This window comes from Branchiostoma belcheri, unplaced genomic scaffold (genome assembly GCF_001625305.1).
Source record: "Branchiostoma belcheri isolate BF01 breed outbred unplaced genomic scaffold, Haploidv18h27 scaffold8, whole genome shotgun sequence".
NCBI classification, from domain to species: domain Eukaryota; kingdom Metazoa; phylum Chordata; class Leptocardii; order Amphioxiformes; family Branchiostomatidae; genus Branchiostoma; species Branchiostoma belcheri.
Window position 1 is genome coordinate 3120918 of NW_017804464.1, and position 18912 is coordinate 3139829.

The window sequence follows — 18912 nt, forward strand, 5'->3', positions numbered from 1 at the left end:
TATTGAGGATAAGAACGCACCTTGGCACTCCCCACCACACTCCGGTGCCAGCTGCATACACGATGCCTCGGGCTCCAACTGCAGGACGTCACACTGCAGATCCCTCTTCCTCTTTCCTACATTACATGAGGTTTTTGCAATCAAGTGATTATGACGTAATACAGCGCCCGCCATGTTGGTGGGTTAGAGACGTTTGCGATATTGACATATGACAAAAATGTTACAAAGAGATAATGTCCTTGTAATCTAACATGTCTCCGATCAGCATTATTAGAGCATATTAGAGCATCAAACTGATTAACTATGGATCTTTTATTCATTTCGTAATTGTTAACATCTTTGCAAATGTCTGGTAGTCCACATGAATTGTACTGTCATAACAGTGAGTTACCAGAGAGGTGCACTCACCAAAGAGGTTTCCGATCGCTGAGATGGCGTCATCAATAAGATTCACTCCACCCTCGACGATACTACCGATTCCTATCATACAACAACATTCAAGGTCAGAAAAACAAGCCCTCAAAGCCATTTCTAATATCTAATCAAGATCTGTACGCTGCAACCATGCTTAGCTCAGATTTCATTTTACCGTTGAATCTTTAGTATGAGTTTCAGTCACTTATAGAATTGTTAGTATGAAAGAGACTTGACATCACCTCCGGTAACCAGGTCCACGGCTGTGCCCACCACACCGATGGTATCGCAGATGACATCACCGACTTCACGCTTCCCGACTAGCAAAGATCCAGCGGTGAGCGCCAGGGAACCTGCGTCAACGGCGCACTGGATAGCTTCGCCTGATAGGAGAGGATGCTACTGTGGTTAGCACGCTTACGGAGGTACAAGAACAAACACGAGCATGTGAGGTAGCCTGGTTAGCAAACCTATTATAGCTCCAGAGTCCTACTGTGGAGAGGATGTAGGACTCGGGAGTAATAATAGGCCACCTATCTTGTGGCCTTGGAAAAGGCACTTTACACGACTTTCCTCACCTAACTCAGTATGTGTGCAGATCTAGTCCGGAGATATGTTTACCTACCGGTGTCCAGACGCTCGCCTTGCGAGATGAACTTCTGCAGATTTTTGAGGTCAGCCTGGACCGCCTCTCCGCCCAGCATGGTCATGTCAGCAGGGGTCTCCGACAGGGTCATACCACAGGTCATAGCCCTGGAAAACACAGGTTTAGTTCAGTTCAATCAAGAACATTACGTATAATGTCCTTGATTCAATTCATTCACTATGTGGTAACAATGTTTCTTATTCGTTCCGTTTCTGTCCAACATGGTGAGCGACAGGTCTTTCAGAGCAACTTGAACACAGGAAACACACTGTTGAAAGGTAACATTATCAACGTAAACACATGCAGAGACCATCAACCTTCCCTCCAGAGGACGGAACACCATACCAACTACCGGCGGGACACACAAGTCCCACTACTGATGTAACGTTTTAGAAAGGTCATGTGTCAAGCGTCACTGGGTAAATTTTTAGTACTGCAACATTTAATGTAGACCGCACCGTATAGGCATATTTTGTAACCCAGAGACACTATCAGAACGTTAATCTCCAAGCAGATTCTATATGGCCAATAGACTTCCCTTGCCCCACAGAATCTGCTAGGAGATTACTAATAAGAACGTTAACGTTAGACGACTTACCATTGCTGGCACTTCTTTGTGACGCAGCGGCCGCAGGATCCCTGCAGTTCGCGCGCGCAGGTGGCGTTGACGTAGGTGAACTCTCCGGCGGCCGTGGCGATGTTGTTGAAGGCCTGGATGTACTGTTCAGTCATCGCCTGCACAGCCGCATCGTGGATCGCTGGATCACAGAAAAGTGTTGTTATAAGGTGTCCCGCGCTACTTAACCATGCACACCTAGAGAGCCCAGCTCAGCAAGTACGACTGTTTGGAGTTGCAGTTGTCGTTTTGAATAGGGAGGTAAAGATGTAAATGTCAATCAACATCTTGTTACATCTTAAAACTATGTTTTAAGATGTAACAACACCGCGGTACCAGGCAAAAATCGGACTTTATATATGGACAAATCCCACCACAGATGGATGACAAAGCCGTCCTCGTCATGCTGACGGACGAACGACAAAGATGTGAATGTCAATCATCATGGACAATCCACGTAGTTTTAAGATGTAATATTCTAAACACAACGCTAAGTTTGGAGATGATAGTGGTAGCTTGAAAGATCTAAACTTACAAACTTTACTTTCCATGTTAGAACGACTCATCACCTTGTACTGTTGCCCAGTCCAGACCCTGCAAGGCCGCCTGGGTAGTGGCGAGGCACAGCGCCCCCATGAACAAAACAATCTTCATGATGTCACTAAGTTCTTTACAACCCTTCGTGTAGAATCTACAACTTATCTTCTTCAACTGACGAGATATGCTCGATGCAACGGTCTTATTTATACGTTAGGTTGAGAATTGTAGCACCTGGTGGACATGATGCAACAGATGAGCATACATAATGTCAGCATTTTCTATACTATTTACTACTCATCGGACCCTGACCTAACGGCAGATCCAGGTTTGTTTATCTTTAAAGAGACGCTGCTACGTTGAAAACCAAATCGACCCCTAGCATAATTCCTATGAACTACAGGAATGTTCTGAGTTAAAACGTTTGTTAAAATAAGGTACCCGTGCATAAATTGCAATTTTAAGTTGGAATCTAATTTTTTACTTGAAATGCCGCAAAACTCTGGTCTAGCTGGTCAAGACATCAACAAAGCCTGTATGGTGTTTTTACAATGACACCGCATCTTACGATCGGTAGAACAGCATGAGTCGTTTCCAGTTGGTTAGCGTCATTTCCTGTATGCTAATGAGCGACCTTGCACGTCGTCTGAAGGCCACTATGGTTTGATGGTTGAAGTGGCTGCTGTCGGAACTGACCACTTCATTACGGACGTAATCGATGGCAACGTGTTTATCCATCCCAACCGTTATTTGTAATTACCCTGGTTACATAAGATAACGCATCGTACGACGGAACGCGCTGTATGGTATGCTCACGTGTTTGAGTTTTGTCACCTTTAACATTTTTGACCAACAAGCCTCGTCCCTCGTACGAATGGAATGCTTCCTTCGTGCATCACTATTAATACATAAGGGATGGTTACGTCATTTGATGCTTACAGTACAAGTGTCTATATTCCTACATCCATTCCGGCCGTACTTTAGACACTTCTAGGGGGGCAAAAAAACTTTTTAACTAGATGACATTTTCTGGAGACCTATGTACAATGGGAGATCTGTAGAAGGATAAGAAAGGAAGGAAAAAATTACTAGCTATATCTAAGCTTAATTGAGATTTCGTTCGTGCTCAGCCATTGGTCGATAGCGAGGGGCCATGAAAACGCTTTTGTGTGCGAACGCTAGCAGGTGACGTGTCTGTTTACAACTTGTGGCATATGGTAAGTTTGGACCGCTCATGGTTTTAGCTCTTCCCTTCTTAGTCTGTGTAAGACGTCACCTGTTTGACCTACGTTCGTTTGTCAACTGTTTGTTACCTTGATACTTGATAAACTTATCAGTATACTGTATTTTTCCATACGCATGTTAAACTTACTTATGTCATTCTGCCAGGTAATACATATCATAATGCATGTATATATAGTATGCATAACGTTAAGTTGCTATAAATTTTATTATTGAGTTGAATTTGAATTATATGTTACACAGAAATGCCATCGTTAAAGTAGAGTTAATACACACAATGCTTATACATGTATCATATACATATATGTATCAAGCAGCATGTTACATAATTCGTATCTTGGTGTTAAATTGTTAAAATAAGTGATCAGATGATACCGCTTTTTATAAGTCCGGTTTAGTGATTTTCGCGATTCCTGCTAATATTCCTCAATATTCGTTAACGTTGTAGGCATGCTTTGTAGTCAGATTTTAGTCTCTGCAAACAGCTACATGTATACACACGGTCCATTTCGAAATGTGTCGTTTGGTGAAGCCATGAAATATTCTAAGATGCATGGAAAGCCATAAAAACAAGAAACAGCATATGCATGCTATATTTCACTCTTAATCAGATCTTGGGATCCATATGCAAAATGATGAGGCTCTTTTATCACTGAATACACTTATCTCTTATCTATATGACGGTGGTTTATATTTTACAGATAAACATTGTCGTGGCGTTGGTGCAGATCTGAGAGACGACATGAGGATACTTCGGGCCATTTTTAAACTTCTCCCCCTGATTCTAACGCTGGCGTTTGTCGCTTACCTCTGGTCGGTAAATCATTGGACATTTTATTGGGCTCCTTCTACAGGAATCCCTGGCCCGTGGTCCGGTCACTTACCAGTAGACACAACTGAAGGTATCCATTCAAAGGAAAACAAATACGATGCAGCATCAAATTATTACGAGATAGAAATAACGCCCACCAATGAAATGAGATCTTCCGGTCCTACCACCGTCTTCATATTCACCCAGATGAGAAGCGGCTCCTCATTCGTCGGAGAGATTTTCAATCAACATCCTGGTTCTTTCTACCTGTTTGAACCTCTGTGGGCAGTGCAATATTACGACAATGGGACACACAACGTCCCAGAGTGGCAATTCAAACTGCTCCAAGCAGTGGCTAATTGTGAGTTTGCAGGTCTTGAAGGGATCATGGAACATTTTCTAACAGCTCCAACTTTCGCGGCAGTAGAACGAACCCCATCGTTGAAAAAACTCTGTAAGAGTTTCCAATGGGGAATAACGAACAAGTCTGATTCAATCTGTCCCATTCCGAGAGACACACTGGCTTCAGTTTTGAACCAGGCGTGTCAAAACTCACAGATAAATGTCGCGAAGATTATACGGATCTGGTACATCAACTTCTTTGAACCAATCGTGGCAAATGGCTCGGTAGTCGGCCGGGAAGTCAAAATCCTCCACCTTATCCGGGACCCTCGCGCCGTGGTCGCTTCACAAATCAGAATTTTCAATCGCAAAGAACCGACTCCGTTTGCAGAAGATTTTGTTGATGACACGAAAACAGAAAACCTCTGTACGCAGCTGGTGGAAAACGTACAGACCCAAGATGGCGTCCCGGACTGGCTACTAGGACACTATGCCCTAATAAGGTATGAGGACGTTGCCATGGCACCGGCTGCCATGACAGAGAAACTGTATTATTTTCTCGGTACCGAAAGTGACAAAGCAGTCTTCCGTTGGCTGGCGAAAAACACAAACGCCACGGAGCCGGGTGAAAGCTATTTCTCTCGGAAGAGGAACTCCAGGGACACTGTTGACGCCTGGAGACGTAAGCTGAGTCTGTCCGCCGTGCTGAAGATTCAGAACATTTGCCGGGACGCCCTGGAGATGTTTGGGTACAGAACCGTGCAAGGAGAGGCGGAACTAACCAACCTGAGTCTGTCTCTAGTGGGAGACATGGACAAGAACCTGGTGCAGATCTCGTGAGATGGAGAGTAACATCCATGAGCTAGTAACTCTGATAGAATAGCACGAGAAGAACCCACAAACTTCCCAATGCACACGTACTGTTATAGTACATGTTCGAACTGCCTTTACAAAATATATCATGCGGTCTGTCAACAAATCTCATGAATTTGTTGGTGTCACCAGAACGGGTGGTCACTTCCTAATATGAGAAGTTCAACATGACTGTATCTTTGAGAAATATCTTGCACTTACGGAGAGCCAGGCACCTACAGAGCTCATAGAGTTTACTCATGTCATTACCCCCGCTTCCATTTCAGTTTTCAAGTAATCTGCAGTTTACATGAAGACGCTGTAGTGTTTGCCACCTTTCTGAGAGAGAACTATGAAGCATGTGCTTTCGCGAGTGACTGCTATAGTCATAGATAGATTGGGACGTCTGTGTTTAAGAAATTTTTGAGAAATACATTGCACTGTATAGCTGATTGAATAACGCGAGAAGAACCCAGAAACTTAGAAATGTACACCACACGTTGTGGCATAGTATTTAACCTATTCACCCACATATGGTTATACATGTACTGGCTATACAGGATTATGCATTATGTACAGAATTGCATAATGTAACAAATGTTGATGGTAAAAAATAAAAATGACGTTTGTAACCAGAATGCTTTTGTCACTTCTCATTCTTAACCTTAAAGGTTCTCTAAAATCCAAGATAAAATCAAACCTATTAAGATATGATGCATATATACCTGTATAATTATGTATATCAATTGAATCTTTATTAATAAGTTTTATTGTATATTCAAGCCCGCGGAGCTACATGTAGATGCGGGGTTGTCAATGATCAAATTGCCTTATCATACAGATCTAGAGAAAAAGAAAGACGAATAAAGACCACACATTTCAAAGTTATACGTATGTAGTTTATTGCCCTTTTGTGAGAACGTTCTATAACACATCCACGTGTAAATTTAATACATTTCTCACTTCATAGTAGGATACTGTGCTGTAAGCTTTCTAAAAAAATGAGATGAATAGCTGGATGAAACGTGGATGGAGCAACAGTGTATGAAGTCACAAACTAAGGCGTACAAATATCAAAATTTCCTTTAACACATGCGTCCCAATCTATGGCAGTCACTCTCGAAAACACGACCTTGAATGATTATCTCTCAGAAAGACGGCAAACACTCCAGCGTCTCCATGTAAACTGCAGATTACTTGAAAACTGAAATGGGAAGTGGGGGTTATGCCATGAGTAAAATCTATGAGCTCTGTAGATGCCTTGCTCTCTTTAAGTGCAAGATATTTCTTCAAAGATACAGCCATGTTGAACTTCCCATAGTAGGAAATTCCCACCCCTTCTGGGGACACCAACACATTCATGAGATTTGTTGACAGACTGCATGATATGTATTTTGTAAGGGCAGTTCGAACATGTACTATAACAGTACGTGTAGATTGGGAAGTCTGTGGGTTCCTCTCGGGCTATTCTATCAGAGTTACTAGCTCATGGATGTTACTCTCCATCTCACGAGATCTGCACCAGGTTCTTGTCCATGTCTCCCACTAGAGACAGACTCAGGTTGGTTAGTTCCGCCTCTCCTTGCACGGTTCTGTACCCGAACATCTCCAGCGCGTCCCGACAAATGTCCTGAATCTTCAGCACGGCGGACAGACTCAGCTTACGTCTCCAGGCGTCAACAGTGTCCCTGGAGTTCCTCTTCCGTGAAAACACGTTTTTACTGGGCTCCGTGGCGTTTGTGTTTTCCGCTAGCCAATCAAAGACCGCGTCGTCACTTTCGGTACCGAGAAAACCATACAGTTTCTCTGTCATGGCGGCCGGTGCCATGGCAACGTCTTCATACCTTATTAGGGCATAGTGGCCGAGTAGCCAGTCTGGGACGCCATCTTGGGTTTGTACGTTTTGCTCCATCTGCTTACAGAGAACATCTACGTCTTTTTCCTCTACAAACTCATCTGTAAACGGAGCAGGCTCGTGTAGGTTGGACACTCTGATCCGAGAGGCGATCACCGCGCGAGGATCCCGGACAAGATGGATGATTTTGACTTCCCGGCCGACCAGCGAACTATTTGCCACGATTTGCTGAAAGATATTGATGTCCTTGATACGAATAATCTTCGCGACGTTGAGTTTCGACATTGCGCACGCCTTGTTTAAAACAGGGACCATTGCTTGTTTTGGAATCGGACACTTTTCAGAATTGACTAAATCTTTGTCACGTACAGATAAAAACTCTCGCTTTGGATCATAGTTCTCACACAGTTTTCGCAACGATGTGCTTTTTCGAAAACCACCGAAGTGCTTAGTCGATATAAAGTATTCCAGTATGTCTTCTAAGCCCTCGAATTGACAATCGGCTACTCCTTCGAGTAGTTTTAAGTACCATTTTGGAACGTTGTGTGTCCCATTGTCATAGAACTGTGCAGCCCATAGAGGCTCAAACAGGTAGAAAGACTCCGGATGTTGGTTGAAGATCTCTCCAACGAATGAGGAACCGCTTCTCATCTGAGAAAATATAAAGGCTGTGGCACGGCCGGAAGGCTTCCTTTCATTGGTCGGTGTCAATTCCATCCCATTTTCATTGGATAGAATGAAATCTCCGCTCACTGTCGTATTGATGACATCATTTCTGCTCGTTGGGTCTAGCCAACCAGGCTGCTGGATTGTTTTATTTGAAGTCCCAAACGTCAATCTTAAACTGAAAAGTGGTTTGTAGTAAACAATGATCGCCAGTGTCAGAACCAACGGCAGGAGTTTCCTCTTGTGTACCCTCATGACCCTTCTTGAACTGAGCAACTCTGATCCTGAAATTTGCTCTCCTGTAAGAGATAATTGGTTTCGTTAATCTGATTTGCATTGTATTGTTAGGAGGTAACCTAATCAGATTATACATTAGTTGCTATGAGTAAGCATGCAGCTGGTTAGTAGGCGTATCTGCATTGTACTAGCAGCTGTATATGATTGACACTACTGTTGTTTGTATCATTGTTTGCTCTCGTTATGTGTGCAAAGATGAAGATGTTCTCGTCTAAGGCTATATATGACTCTAAGCTCAGACGTACACGACGTTTTTCAGAAACACAAGTAATCGTGGCCTATTGTATGAATCTAGTAAAACAAACGAAGTAAAGGGAAGGAATACAATGTTATTTACATGTTAGAGTGACCTTCGCGTGTTACTACGCAAAGAGACATTTTAACAAGCACTTCAAACAAGACAGAGTCATCAAGCATTTGACGTACCTTGTAAATAGCTAGTGTAACCAACGTACCTGAACAACTTGGCAGGACAACTGAAGATCACAAAATGTTACCAGCGATGCCTAAGACTTGTGTACTAGACATAACACACTCAGGCAAATCAAATCTTAGGGACCGTCTCTGAACGAATGTTTTCGTCGACAGGCCATGGCGTCCACACGGCAGAGTGTTGTGCTTATCTTTGTTTAAGATAGGAAAAAGAAGCTTTGAGACGGTATGCTGGCATAAAACGGAAGCCAGGTGTTTTGATTCCCAGCCCAACCTTTAGATTATCTTCGGCATTTTGGTCTATCATACCTTAAAACAACGACGTCTGGTAACTACTATAAATACACATATGCACGTCTGTGTAAATGTAACGATTTGATACGTTAATATTTCTAGTTGTTCATTGTCTAGGAAGAGCCGTGAAACCCAGAGTAAATTGAATTACGGCCACTCCTTTCTGCGCGGACTAGCCGAACAATTAATTTTCACACGGGCATTTATATGGGCGTGCTCGAAAACATGTGTACATCGAACTCTTGGTAGTGTTATCGTCCATCTGATAAACTTGTATTTAATTGTTTGTCGAGCCAGCAGTATTTTACACCCGAACTAGTAATGTTTGTCATGTGCCACAAAAAGTCGCCTACACTAGTCTAGTAAATCTAGCACACATAACCCTTCAACCAGCGAACATATTGAGTAATTACGTAACAGCAGTTTACTGATTAGCTCATACAGTATTTAGTTGGTTCCATTCACACCTCACGTGGGGGTGCAAAAAAAGAGGAAGGACAAACACAGCACTTATAGCTGTCATGCCTTCTCGGCCCGCGTAGAGGCGCACTTAGCAAAGTTTGAAAATGCTCTTTATATGCTGATCTTTATATCCAGGGGGGGCAGATCTTACGTCTCTTTTATGTATTTTCTGCTGAATGTATATACTGACCCGGGTGTCAAGTATTAAAAGAAGCGCGAAAAGTACGAGAGATGATACTCTGAATCTGTATATTTGACGGACATACATGCAGGCAGGACTATAGGATCGGTCTACTGATCCTGATGTTCTTATCCATGATATCAGATCTATAGGTCAGTATAACCCAACCAACTGGGGCGTACGGGATTGTAAAGTCCCTAGAAAACAGGCTACTCCACACTAAACTGGTCCTCAGAACTAAACAGTGTTGAAATGCTGTCCCTGTGAGGACAAGGTGAGTAAGCTGCCAACACTGGCAGTCACAGGTGTATAAACTGTCTGAACTAACAGATTACTGTTTGACGGAATCCCTTATCAAACACTTCACACAAAAACACGACTTGCGCAAATCTCCCAGCAGAAGCATGGTTCTAGCTGAGTTTGTGTGAACTGTTGCTCGTTTTGAGCTTTTTTTCTTATCGGACTTGACTTGACGGACTTGAATAGAGCGAAATATAGCACGGGAATCGGACAACTCAACTGGCACCACGTTCACAAACGGCAAAGGCCTTGCTGTTTGACCCAGTCGTCAGAATGACACACCCCGACCTCATTCTACCTTCTTATCACTCTCCGATCAATGTAAGGGGCACGTTTCCGTCAATAGACAGGTAAAACTAGACGTACATGTTGTTTTTATCTCTCTTCATCTAAATCAATGTCTTTCAACCGTGAATGATGTCATCACTGCCCAAGTACCCAATAACACCATGGGGGGCCGTCGCCTGACCCAACTGTCAATATCACCTATATAACGCGATGAAAAAGACCCACACAATAAGCACTGTGTTGTCAATACTACATATTGTAAGACGGAGATGACCCAGGCACATATTGTCGGACATGCAAAACGTTTTAGGCACTGAGAAGTGACGAGTGACGATTTGATTGAGGAAATGATTTATGTGTTAACAGTGCTATCCATTTAACCTGTCGAATGGCAGGTATATGCCCCAGAAGTTACGGAAGAAATAGACATACGGATGGAGCGATGTAAGGGAAACCGTTCTGTGTGGTTGTTTGGGTCACAACAGGGAAAAATTGTATGAGAGGAAGATGGAAATATTTACATCCTTACCCATGTTATTTACCGTTATGGAACTAGAAAGACTGGAAAAGGGAAAACGATGTTGATTGCATGTGTTCTGTCATTAGTGGTGATAAAAGAGGTAAAGTATTGTGTAGTTTATAAAGACTTAAGACCTTGTTGAGGGGAATATTTTCGTAAAATTAAATGCTTTTAAACGCTGTACTGATCATGATGAGAAAGGTGGGTGTATTTCCTATTGAGTCTATTAAGTACGTTCTTGACTTTATAGACTCTACGTTTAAGGTAGGCGATGGATCCCTATAAGTTTCACCAATTCCCTATAAGTTTCACCAATAATCGGTAACGAGCAAGAGTAAATCTAAGAACCCTTTTAACAAGTTGAACATTTAAGACGCATTGAAGATAGAGATGCCCCTTAACTATCCTCATATGGAACAAGTAAGCTAACCCGTAAGTTGTCAACTTAAATAGTGGCATACAAACCATACTTTGCTGCATACTTATGCCATTAGTAGTACCGTCATTTTTTGGCAGGTAGGTGATTGAGAAATGGACCTCGGCGTCGGCTACAGAATTCCCGCGGTGACAGAATTGGTGTTAAAATGATAAACGACCACTGCATCACAACATATCCACAATGGACGCTTTTGTCGGCCAGTCACAACTTTAATGTCTACCGGCCACCTCATTCATTTACAGCAATGTTTCCCGCCGATTGGGTTTCGTGCATCGGATTGTCCGACCTGTCGTTGGTGCCCCTTGTTCCTCACGTCTTAGCTGGAAGTCTTTCAGGTGGCCCTGTCACCGACATACCTGGTCAGTAAGCTGATCTGGTAAGAAGAGAGCGCCACGTCCTGCCCCTATTAATTTTACATCAAAATAAACAAATACAGGCGCGCGTGGTCTACACTTTATACGGGGGTCATTCATCGAGAACCGACGTTACACATTAACGGTCGTTTTCTTCATCTATCGGTCGGAACGGTTGGTTTTGAAAAGAGGTGACAACGCCATTAGTTATACATTCCTATTGGAGATCGTCACCTGCGACTGCTTAATGTTACCTGCCATCTTTTTGCACCGCCAGACGCGGACAATAACTCGTCAGATATGCCGGCCCGATTGCTTTGTGAGTGTCAGTGCGGAGACCTAACTGCGATGTTGTCCAAAAGTGAGAACTGAGATTTTGAGATAAGAGGATTCGCTCTATGACCTACTTAGACTGTCGTCTGGAAGTTGGGTCGATCTTATGTCGCAGCAACCCTATGAAAGTTTGGGGTCGTGTGGCGTAACGACAGAGCGTTCGGAGCCAAGAGGTCCTGAGTTCGAATCCTGCCATGCCTCCGATCTCTGACTTTACTAAGGTGAAAATGAGTATGTCTGTTGTTCGTTCGTGCGTTTGTCTGCGATGGAGGCGGCATAAAATAAGTTTAAAAACTTGATTGTGTCGTTGTGATTGTGTACGTAGCAAATAAAAGTACGACGATCAATTCAGTACTGCAACCATGCTCAATGACATACAAAGCACGAGCGCACCAATATCTGTGATTCAACATCTTGAGCCAGCTTCTGATTAGTAGGAAGGAGTACTAATCGCTAGACCATACTAACCACATGCCTAAAGCCTTACTCATCCTGCCAGTCCACAGGTGTATTTCGTTCAACGTTTCGGGCATTTGTTTGTTCAGAGCATTGTACTTAACTGGCTTTGCAGGTGGCACTACTGAGACACACGTCCTTTTTCTAAGGCAGTGTCAGAGTCTTCTTGTAGATCAAGGTGAAAAAACACGTTCATTATACTTGCAATATTTGCTATACACGTTGCAATAGGGGCCAGTGCGATGTTTATTTGGTCTTGACCAATTACACAAGATTGCGACGGCAAATATTGTTTTTCTGAACAATTCATTCATTCATTGCATCTAATAGTGTTGCAAGACAAGAATAAGGTCAACAGGACATAAGCGGGGCATACGGAAAAGTTGCTATGTAGGGGTATACTAGAAAGCATTGAGGGCTGTGAAAGTGGATGAAAATAAGTGTCCCCGTTGTCTTTGAAGATACAGAACATATTCATTACTTCCTTAACTAATTGTTCATCACAAGGGTTGAACAAATGCTGCGTGGACCAATTAGCTGAGCGATGGCAAATATTATGGCTTGCCGCTCATTATGACTGGAGTTCAAATGCAGAGCAATGGCAAATATTTTGATGAATGTATTTGATGGTTGCACGAGCGTGGTGGTGGCCCGTCTGAAACACTTGCAGTTGGAATTCTTATTGTAGCGTTGAAAGGCTTAAGAAGACCACGTCCTAGACATTGCCCTTGTCCGTGCCATCAACGACTCGTGCTTAGGGCTAACGGATTCTAAGCATGCTAGCAGAGCGACTGACGATTCACGTGGAACACGTGGACACTTTTGAGGGTGAGCCCAGCATCTCGTTTCAGTCATATAGTGTCTCAATGATCTCCGCAACAGCCTATTGCCTTTTCATCGCTGTTTCAATGGCCACTCTCTGAACATCCCGACAAGAATGAGCAGGCCGTCAACCTCATACTGTTGGAAAATGAAGACTTACTCTGTGAGTAAATACAAACGGAAGTAGGGTCTATAAACAGTACCACTGCAGGGTTACATGGACCTTCTAGCTAGTGCTACGTAGTTGTGACCCAGGTGCCAGCTGTGGTGGCCGACAATATCCCGGTATTTTCACGGGCCATGGTCGCGATTATGGTCTTGAATGAGGGCTGTCCGAGGCCTGACACGGTGAGAGTGAGAACAGCCTGGTCAGACCAGGTGCAGTGGTACATCGGCACTGTGTTTTCATGTTAACTGCAAATATACAACCAGTATTGCCTTTGTTTCGCTGCTCCGTCCTCTAAGAAAAGTTTTTGTGTTATTTTCACACCTGTGTGAACACCTGTTTTGAAGGGCCTGAGTCCTGTAGGCACGAGGGTCAGGCCCAAGCGGCCGGTGTTGAGCCAAATCCTTGAGCATACGTGAGGGGTTTGGTGTTTAGAGCTAGGGTTAGGGTTAGGGTTGGTATTAGTGTTAGGGTTAGGGTTAGAGTTGGGATCATTGTTCAGGGCTAGGATTAGACTTACGATTGGGGTTAGGTTAGGTTTAGTCTTCCACATCACGACAAAACCCCTCCCACCACTTGTCTCAGCTATATTGGAAACCCCCAAGTAGTGTTGGAGTCACGTATTTGGCAAGATCATGTATATAGCTTGACACCGGAAGGCGTCTGAACGTGTATGTGTTTACTCTGGAATTAGCGTCGACAGAGAAGTGGTTATGAACGCTTCCACTTAAACCTGTGAGCTACATACAATTAATGCCTAAGCTTGGGCAACAACGTGCAGTTTTTAGACGATGCACATATACTACGATATAAGCATACGCAATCTTGGATGTTGGAGCCGAGATTCGAGCTTCGTAAGTTGTAACCATACTTGCGCATGATCGGCCAAACGCGTGAGAAAGTTTTTAACTGTTTGAAAGTGAAACGCGCATGTGTGAATGCGTGGAAGTGAAAGTACTGTGTAAGCCTGAGTGCTCAACAGCTTCCGTGTTGGAACTCCAAGCCTGCTTTTTCTGCTCGCCAAATTTCAGATTTCAAACATTTTTATTTCTTCTAATTTACGTTTCTGAGTGCATATTGCGGGCTGTGGGTGGGTACTTTGTGTCTGGTAACGAATCGAGCATGACTAAAGTGAGTTCGAAATATGACCTAGAATAACAGATTAACTACGTAAGTCGTTATAAATACCCTACCGGCGTGCGTCAGAAGACTTTGATTCTGTTATTTTCCATTCAACAACTGTCTGTAAGAACAAAACAGCAAACAGAGATCATTGTGGGCTGTTCTTCCTGGCGCCTCTGCTCGCTGACGCCTGAAGGAGAGGGTACGCCTCAATCACTCCTTAAGGAATCAACGGATAACGTCTTAAAGACACTTTCACACCAAACAAAGATATTCCTGTACCGCAGCACGGCTTACTGGTGTTGGTATAGAGGCGAACAAAGCTCGTATTTTTCCACCCACAATGTGTTCGTTTAAAGTCTTTAGAAACCTGTGTAAACTCTGACCAATTCTGGCTGAGATTTGCCGGGCTGTTTGTCTTCTGGTCCATTTAGTGGAGATGACTTGGCGTGAATGGCGGCCGTTTGAAGCTTTGAAACTGTTGTTGTTCTTATGGGGGATTGTCGGTGGGGCGGCACCGAGTGACGTGGACATGGGAACATGACCACGGGAAGACCGTCCGTTGATACGTCCATACACCTTTAGCCATCAACAGGAGCCAACATACCATATACACCTTGTACTGTATATAGAAGATATCGTTCGAGGCGTTACATGCGTTACATCCGATACGCATGCTTTCGAGATACGGTATACATAGTATGCCCATGATCTTGATTGACAATCTTGCAACAAACGGTTAGAAATAGTTACAGCTAAACCAGTCAGACGTCACCAACACGCACCACCAACAGACTTAAACCACTGATCGACTTTTGTCTGTTGTTGTAGTTATTAGGGCATAGTAGGGTTAACCCTAATCGGTTTAATCATTGTTCACAAATATACTTATCCAGGAGACTGTCTGGAGCGACCACTGTTACAAACTGTCCCTAACCTACAAGCAGATGTACAATGAACAGGGAGGAAGATATATGTCATGAAAGCACTTTTTCTGACATGTACAGTTGGACGGTTGGACCTCTTAGTCTATCGACAGCCCGTGCTACAGACCTCTTGTAAAGTTCTATCATCGATATGTAACTTGTCGATAAAGTGCTGCTTTGCTTTAGCATATCACAAGACATGGATAGTATCCCTCCGCATAGACGCTCCTTCCTTTCGCAGTCATTTTAAGGAAGGGTGGCTCTTCTTGAGCATGATTTGAAAGACCCGATCAGCTTCCCTTCCATCAGTAGCAGTGAAGTCTATCAAACCATCATTTATCAAGACAAGTTTGTTTTCAAAGTACGGCGTCTCTTCAAGGCACATGTCGCATCTGGCCAGCCATCCAGGTGAAGATAAGAAATTTAGAGAAAGAAGAAAGGAAGAAGGGGAAAATCTTCAAAGCATGGCACACAAAGTAGACATGAACCAGGGCAAGGTTCAAACTGTATACAGTCAACTACAACAGGATTGCCTGCTCTTGGGCTTGGCCCAAATGAGAGTACTGCCCGCCACGCGTGGGGTTATAGGAGAGTGTGCGAACAAAGAGTCGGTGCAGGATGATACGTCTGGTTAAGGGTGTCGCACCTCCGTCTCAGGAAGGGAAAAGAAAAGGGGCGGAGGTTGTCCTCTAAGATGTTTTTGTTTCTGTACTTCCGATCTGGCCAAAAGCCAGGTGGATCAAGCCGTTTCCTCACGTGTGACAAAGCGTGGACCTAGTCTGCCTGACCGACATGAAGGACAGGTAGACGTGTGACGTCATTAATTTTTCTATTCCAACATTTCTAACAAGACATGGCGGCGGCACACTCAAGTTTTTCCAACTTATTTCTATGCCGTCACAACGCAGACAAACGCATGAACATGCTCATTTTCACCTGAGTTAAGTCAGGAAATTCGTGTTAAGTGCCTTTACCAAGGGCACAAGATCGGTGGCATGGCAGGATTATTCGAATTCGGAACCTCTTGGTTCCAAGCCGAACGCCCTGCCGTTACGCCACACGACCCCACTGTCACTAGCTTCAACCTTAGTTCGGGTTCCACAAAGATGCCTTGCCCCTGCAATGAGCCTTAATAACCGACCAAAATTATTGTAATAAATCAATCGCTATTTGATTAATCAACCCCTAATTGATCGCTATATATCATGCGACAGTAAAGCATGCATGAATGTGGACAGGATAGCGGACCCAGCCAATGTTAGAAATTCGCAATCAAAATTTGAAGGATCCTCAACCATTGCAAGGAAGGCCAGTCCACCTAGCAGATCTTTCAAAACTGCAGCGTTCTTTCAAACTGCAAACGCATTTCAATCTTATAAAGGAATCTATGCCTATATTACCGGAGATTTCTGTTCTTGTATTTGTGAACCACTTTCCTGACAAACATCCTATCTAAAAAAAAACGCCCTGTTTTCTCACATTCACATCTGATTTGAGGTGTTCAGGGGATGCCATCCATAAAACGAAGTTAGCGCAGCCCAAATTGCCATGTGGGGTGGTTTCTGTATACCCACAAATTACCTGACAATACTGTAATTATGCTCACAACAAGCAGGCCTGACAACTGCGACATTTTTGTCGCCTGATGTCACCTGCGGTACGTAATGGTACAGGTGTTTGACCGGACCTCCCCTCCGCGGTTCAGCGGGCATGAAGTGCGCGTCTCCCGCCCACCACACCGCACAATGCCGTGCGTTTATTGACAACAAGTGCTTTTAAAACACGACGGCGTTTAGTTTGTAAGGGTAACCACGAAGAGCACAGGGCAACTTGTTTTGAGCTGTCGTTGTGCAAAAGGCAAACCATCTACACAACCTACATACCTTGAGCTGCTTCACGGGGATTAAATCCATCAATATACGGTTATTTACCAGCGAAGTTCAACCTGTTCAAATAATTAGAAGAATAGTTGTTTGTGTAAACTGGTAATGAGGAATGTTGGGTCGTCTGGGTTCAGGACTACTGGCCTCCCGGCTAGCATTTTGCACAGTGAGCCTAAATATGTTCAATTTCTATTAGGAAAGGTTCTCACACACGCGAGTACGTGTACGAGGGCTGTTCAATAAAGATTTGCTCTGACCCACTTAACGCTTTTGCAGGAGGCTGAAATGTTATATGTATGATACCACGTATTTCTATAACGTCTGTTTTCATTTCTGAACTCTTGACAGTTTTTCTTCCACAGCCGCTCGACTGGCATGGGGTGTGATAGTATAGCCAGTTGAATTCAGATCACTAGTCATCAGTACCCTGAAAACGGGATCTGTTCCTTAATTTCAATGTTGACATTTCTGTACACAACCAATTAAAGTTATTATGCATATTGAAATGAACCAAGTTTCTTAGACTACGACAATATAGCCAATGGAAGTCGTTCGTTATCGATAAGGCGATTTAACTTTGACGTTTGAATGTTAAGTTCTTTTGATACAACCAAAAGTTTTTGTGACGTTTTGGGTTATCAATAGAGCTTCACATTCAAACGACTTATCAACCTGATGAAGACATTCACGGAGTTTGAAGACTTACATTTTAAGGTTGAGTTTTTGCGATACAACCGAAGGTTTTTGTTATTTGGTTGTGTCAAAGAACTTCAGCTTCGAATGACGTACCATCCTTTTGAAGCTGTTCACTGAGGGAAGCGTAGATTTTCCACTGTAAGAGGATATGCAAGATAGAAATGCAAGACAGGAAAGTGTATTGCAAATTCAATCCTGAAAGCCAATTACAAGTATTAAGAATTGGATATCGCGTGAAGCAAGTGTCTACATCAAAGGGTGGTTGTCATAATCTGTGTAGGTTGGGATTGTGATAATACCTTAATCCATAGTAGAGAGCTAGCTAGCTGTATTACGTTTTTCTAACCGGCGACAGCGCTAATTCTTAAGTAAGCTGTTTGCTTGCTTGGCTGGTCCCTGTGTCAAATGGCTCTAAGATAATCACCGAAAGCACCGCGATGTTTATGTTTTGAACCTGGGAGATCCCGTTCATTGTGTGGAGGCGAAAACATGAAAGTTTCATTTTGGTTGAGTGGAGGCACTTCTCCGACTTTTAAAATCTTTCAAACGCAAACAGCCAGAGTTAGCCGAGCGCTTTGCACAATCAGAAGAAAAAACAAACAGAGCACTTGTTTACCAAATGTTGAAAGAAGCATTACATCAAGGAAAATGTCGCCGTATTCAACAATAGATGGAGAGGTCTCTCAAGGACTGTGGTAGACTTGGCGACAACTCTGAGTCATTGCGCGGAGAAAGGCGCTCCGTTGTTCTTCCCTCCCCTTCTTGTTCCTCCAGCACTCCGAAACGACTCGCTAGAACTAACTTCCATTGTTCACAGTCGTGGGAATAAATCGTTCGGGGATTAGATGTCTCTTACAGACCCTTTGGAGCAACGTATTTGTCCTGTAGCACTTCCAAGGTCGCCCCAGGGCCTTGGTGTGTGGTTCTGAAGTAGCCATCTCTTCTGGGGGCAAGGCAGCGT

At 43.6% G+C, this 18912-nt stretch overlaps 3 protein-coding genes across 3 annotated transcripts in view; 1 reads left to right on the plus strand and 2 right to left on the minus strand.

Annotated features, from left to right (window-relative positions):
- The window catches only part of LOC109486424, a 3370-nt gene extending 948 nt beyond the window's left edge, over positions 1-2422 (minus strand). Inside the window, exons 1-6 of the mRNA XM_019790257.1 lie at positions 2246-2422; positions 1659-1818; positions 1040-1167; positions 657-797; positions 409-480; positions 21-116 (exon numbers count right to left, since the gene is read on the minus strand). Of these exons, the coding sequence (XP_019645816.1) occupies positions 21-116; positions 409-480; positions 657-797; positions 1040-1167; positions 1659-1818; positions 2246-2330 (682 nt within the window). The 5' untranslated portion in view covers positions 2331-2422. The remainder of the gene's footprint in view (positions 1-20; positions 117-408; positions 481-656; positions 798-1039; positions 1168-1658; positions 1819-2245) is intronic.
- Positions 2423-4197: 1775 nt separating this feature from the next.
- On the plus strand, positions 4198-6084 carry LOC109486052 (carbohydrate sulfotransferase 1-like). The gene has a single exon (XM_019789743.1). It carries the CDS (start codon positions 4198-4200, stop codon positions 5446-5448), a length of 1251 nt encoding a protein of 416 aa, XP_019645302.1. The 3' UTR covers positions 5449-6084.
- A 445-nt stretch (positions 6085-6529) lies between these two features.
- On the minus strand, positions 6530-8832 carry LOC109486213 (carbohydrate sulfotransferase 3-like). The gene is made up of 2 exons (XM_019789927.1): positions 8734-8832; positions 6530-8280 (listed from the first exon to the last, which is right to left on the minus strand). Exon 2 carries the CDS (start codon positions 8234-8236, stop codon positions 6968-6970), a length of 1269 nt encoding a protein of 422 aa, XP_019645486.1. The 5' UTR covers positions 8237-8280; positions 8734-8832; the 3' UTR covers positions 6530-6967.
- Between the last annotated feature and the right edge of the window lie 10080 nt (positions 8833-18912).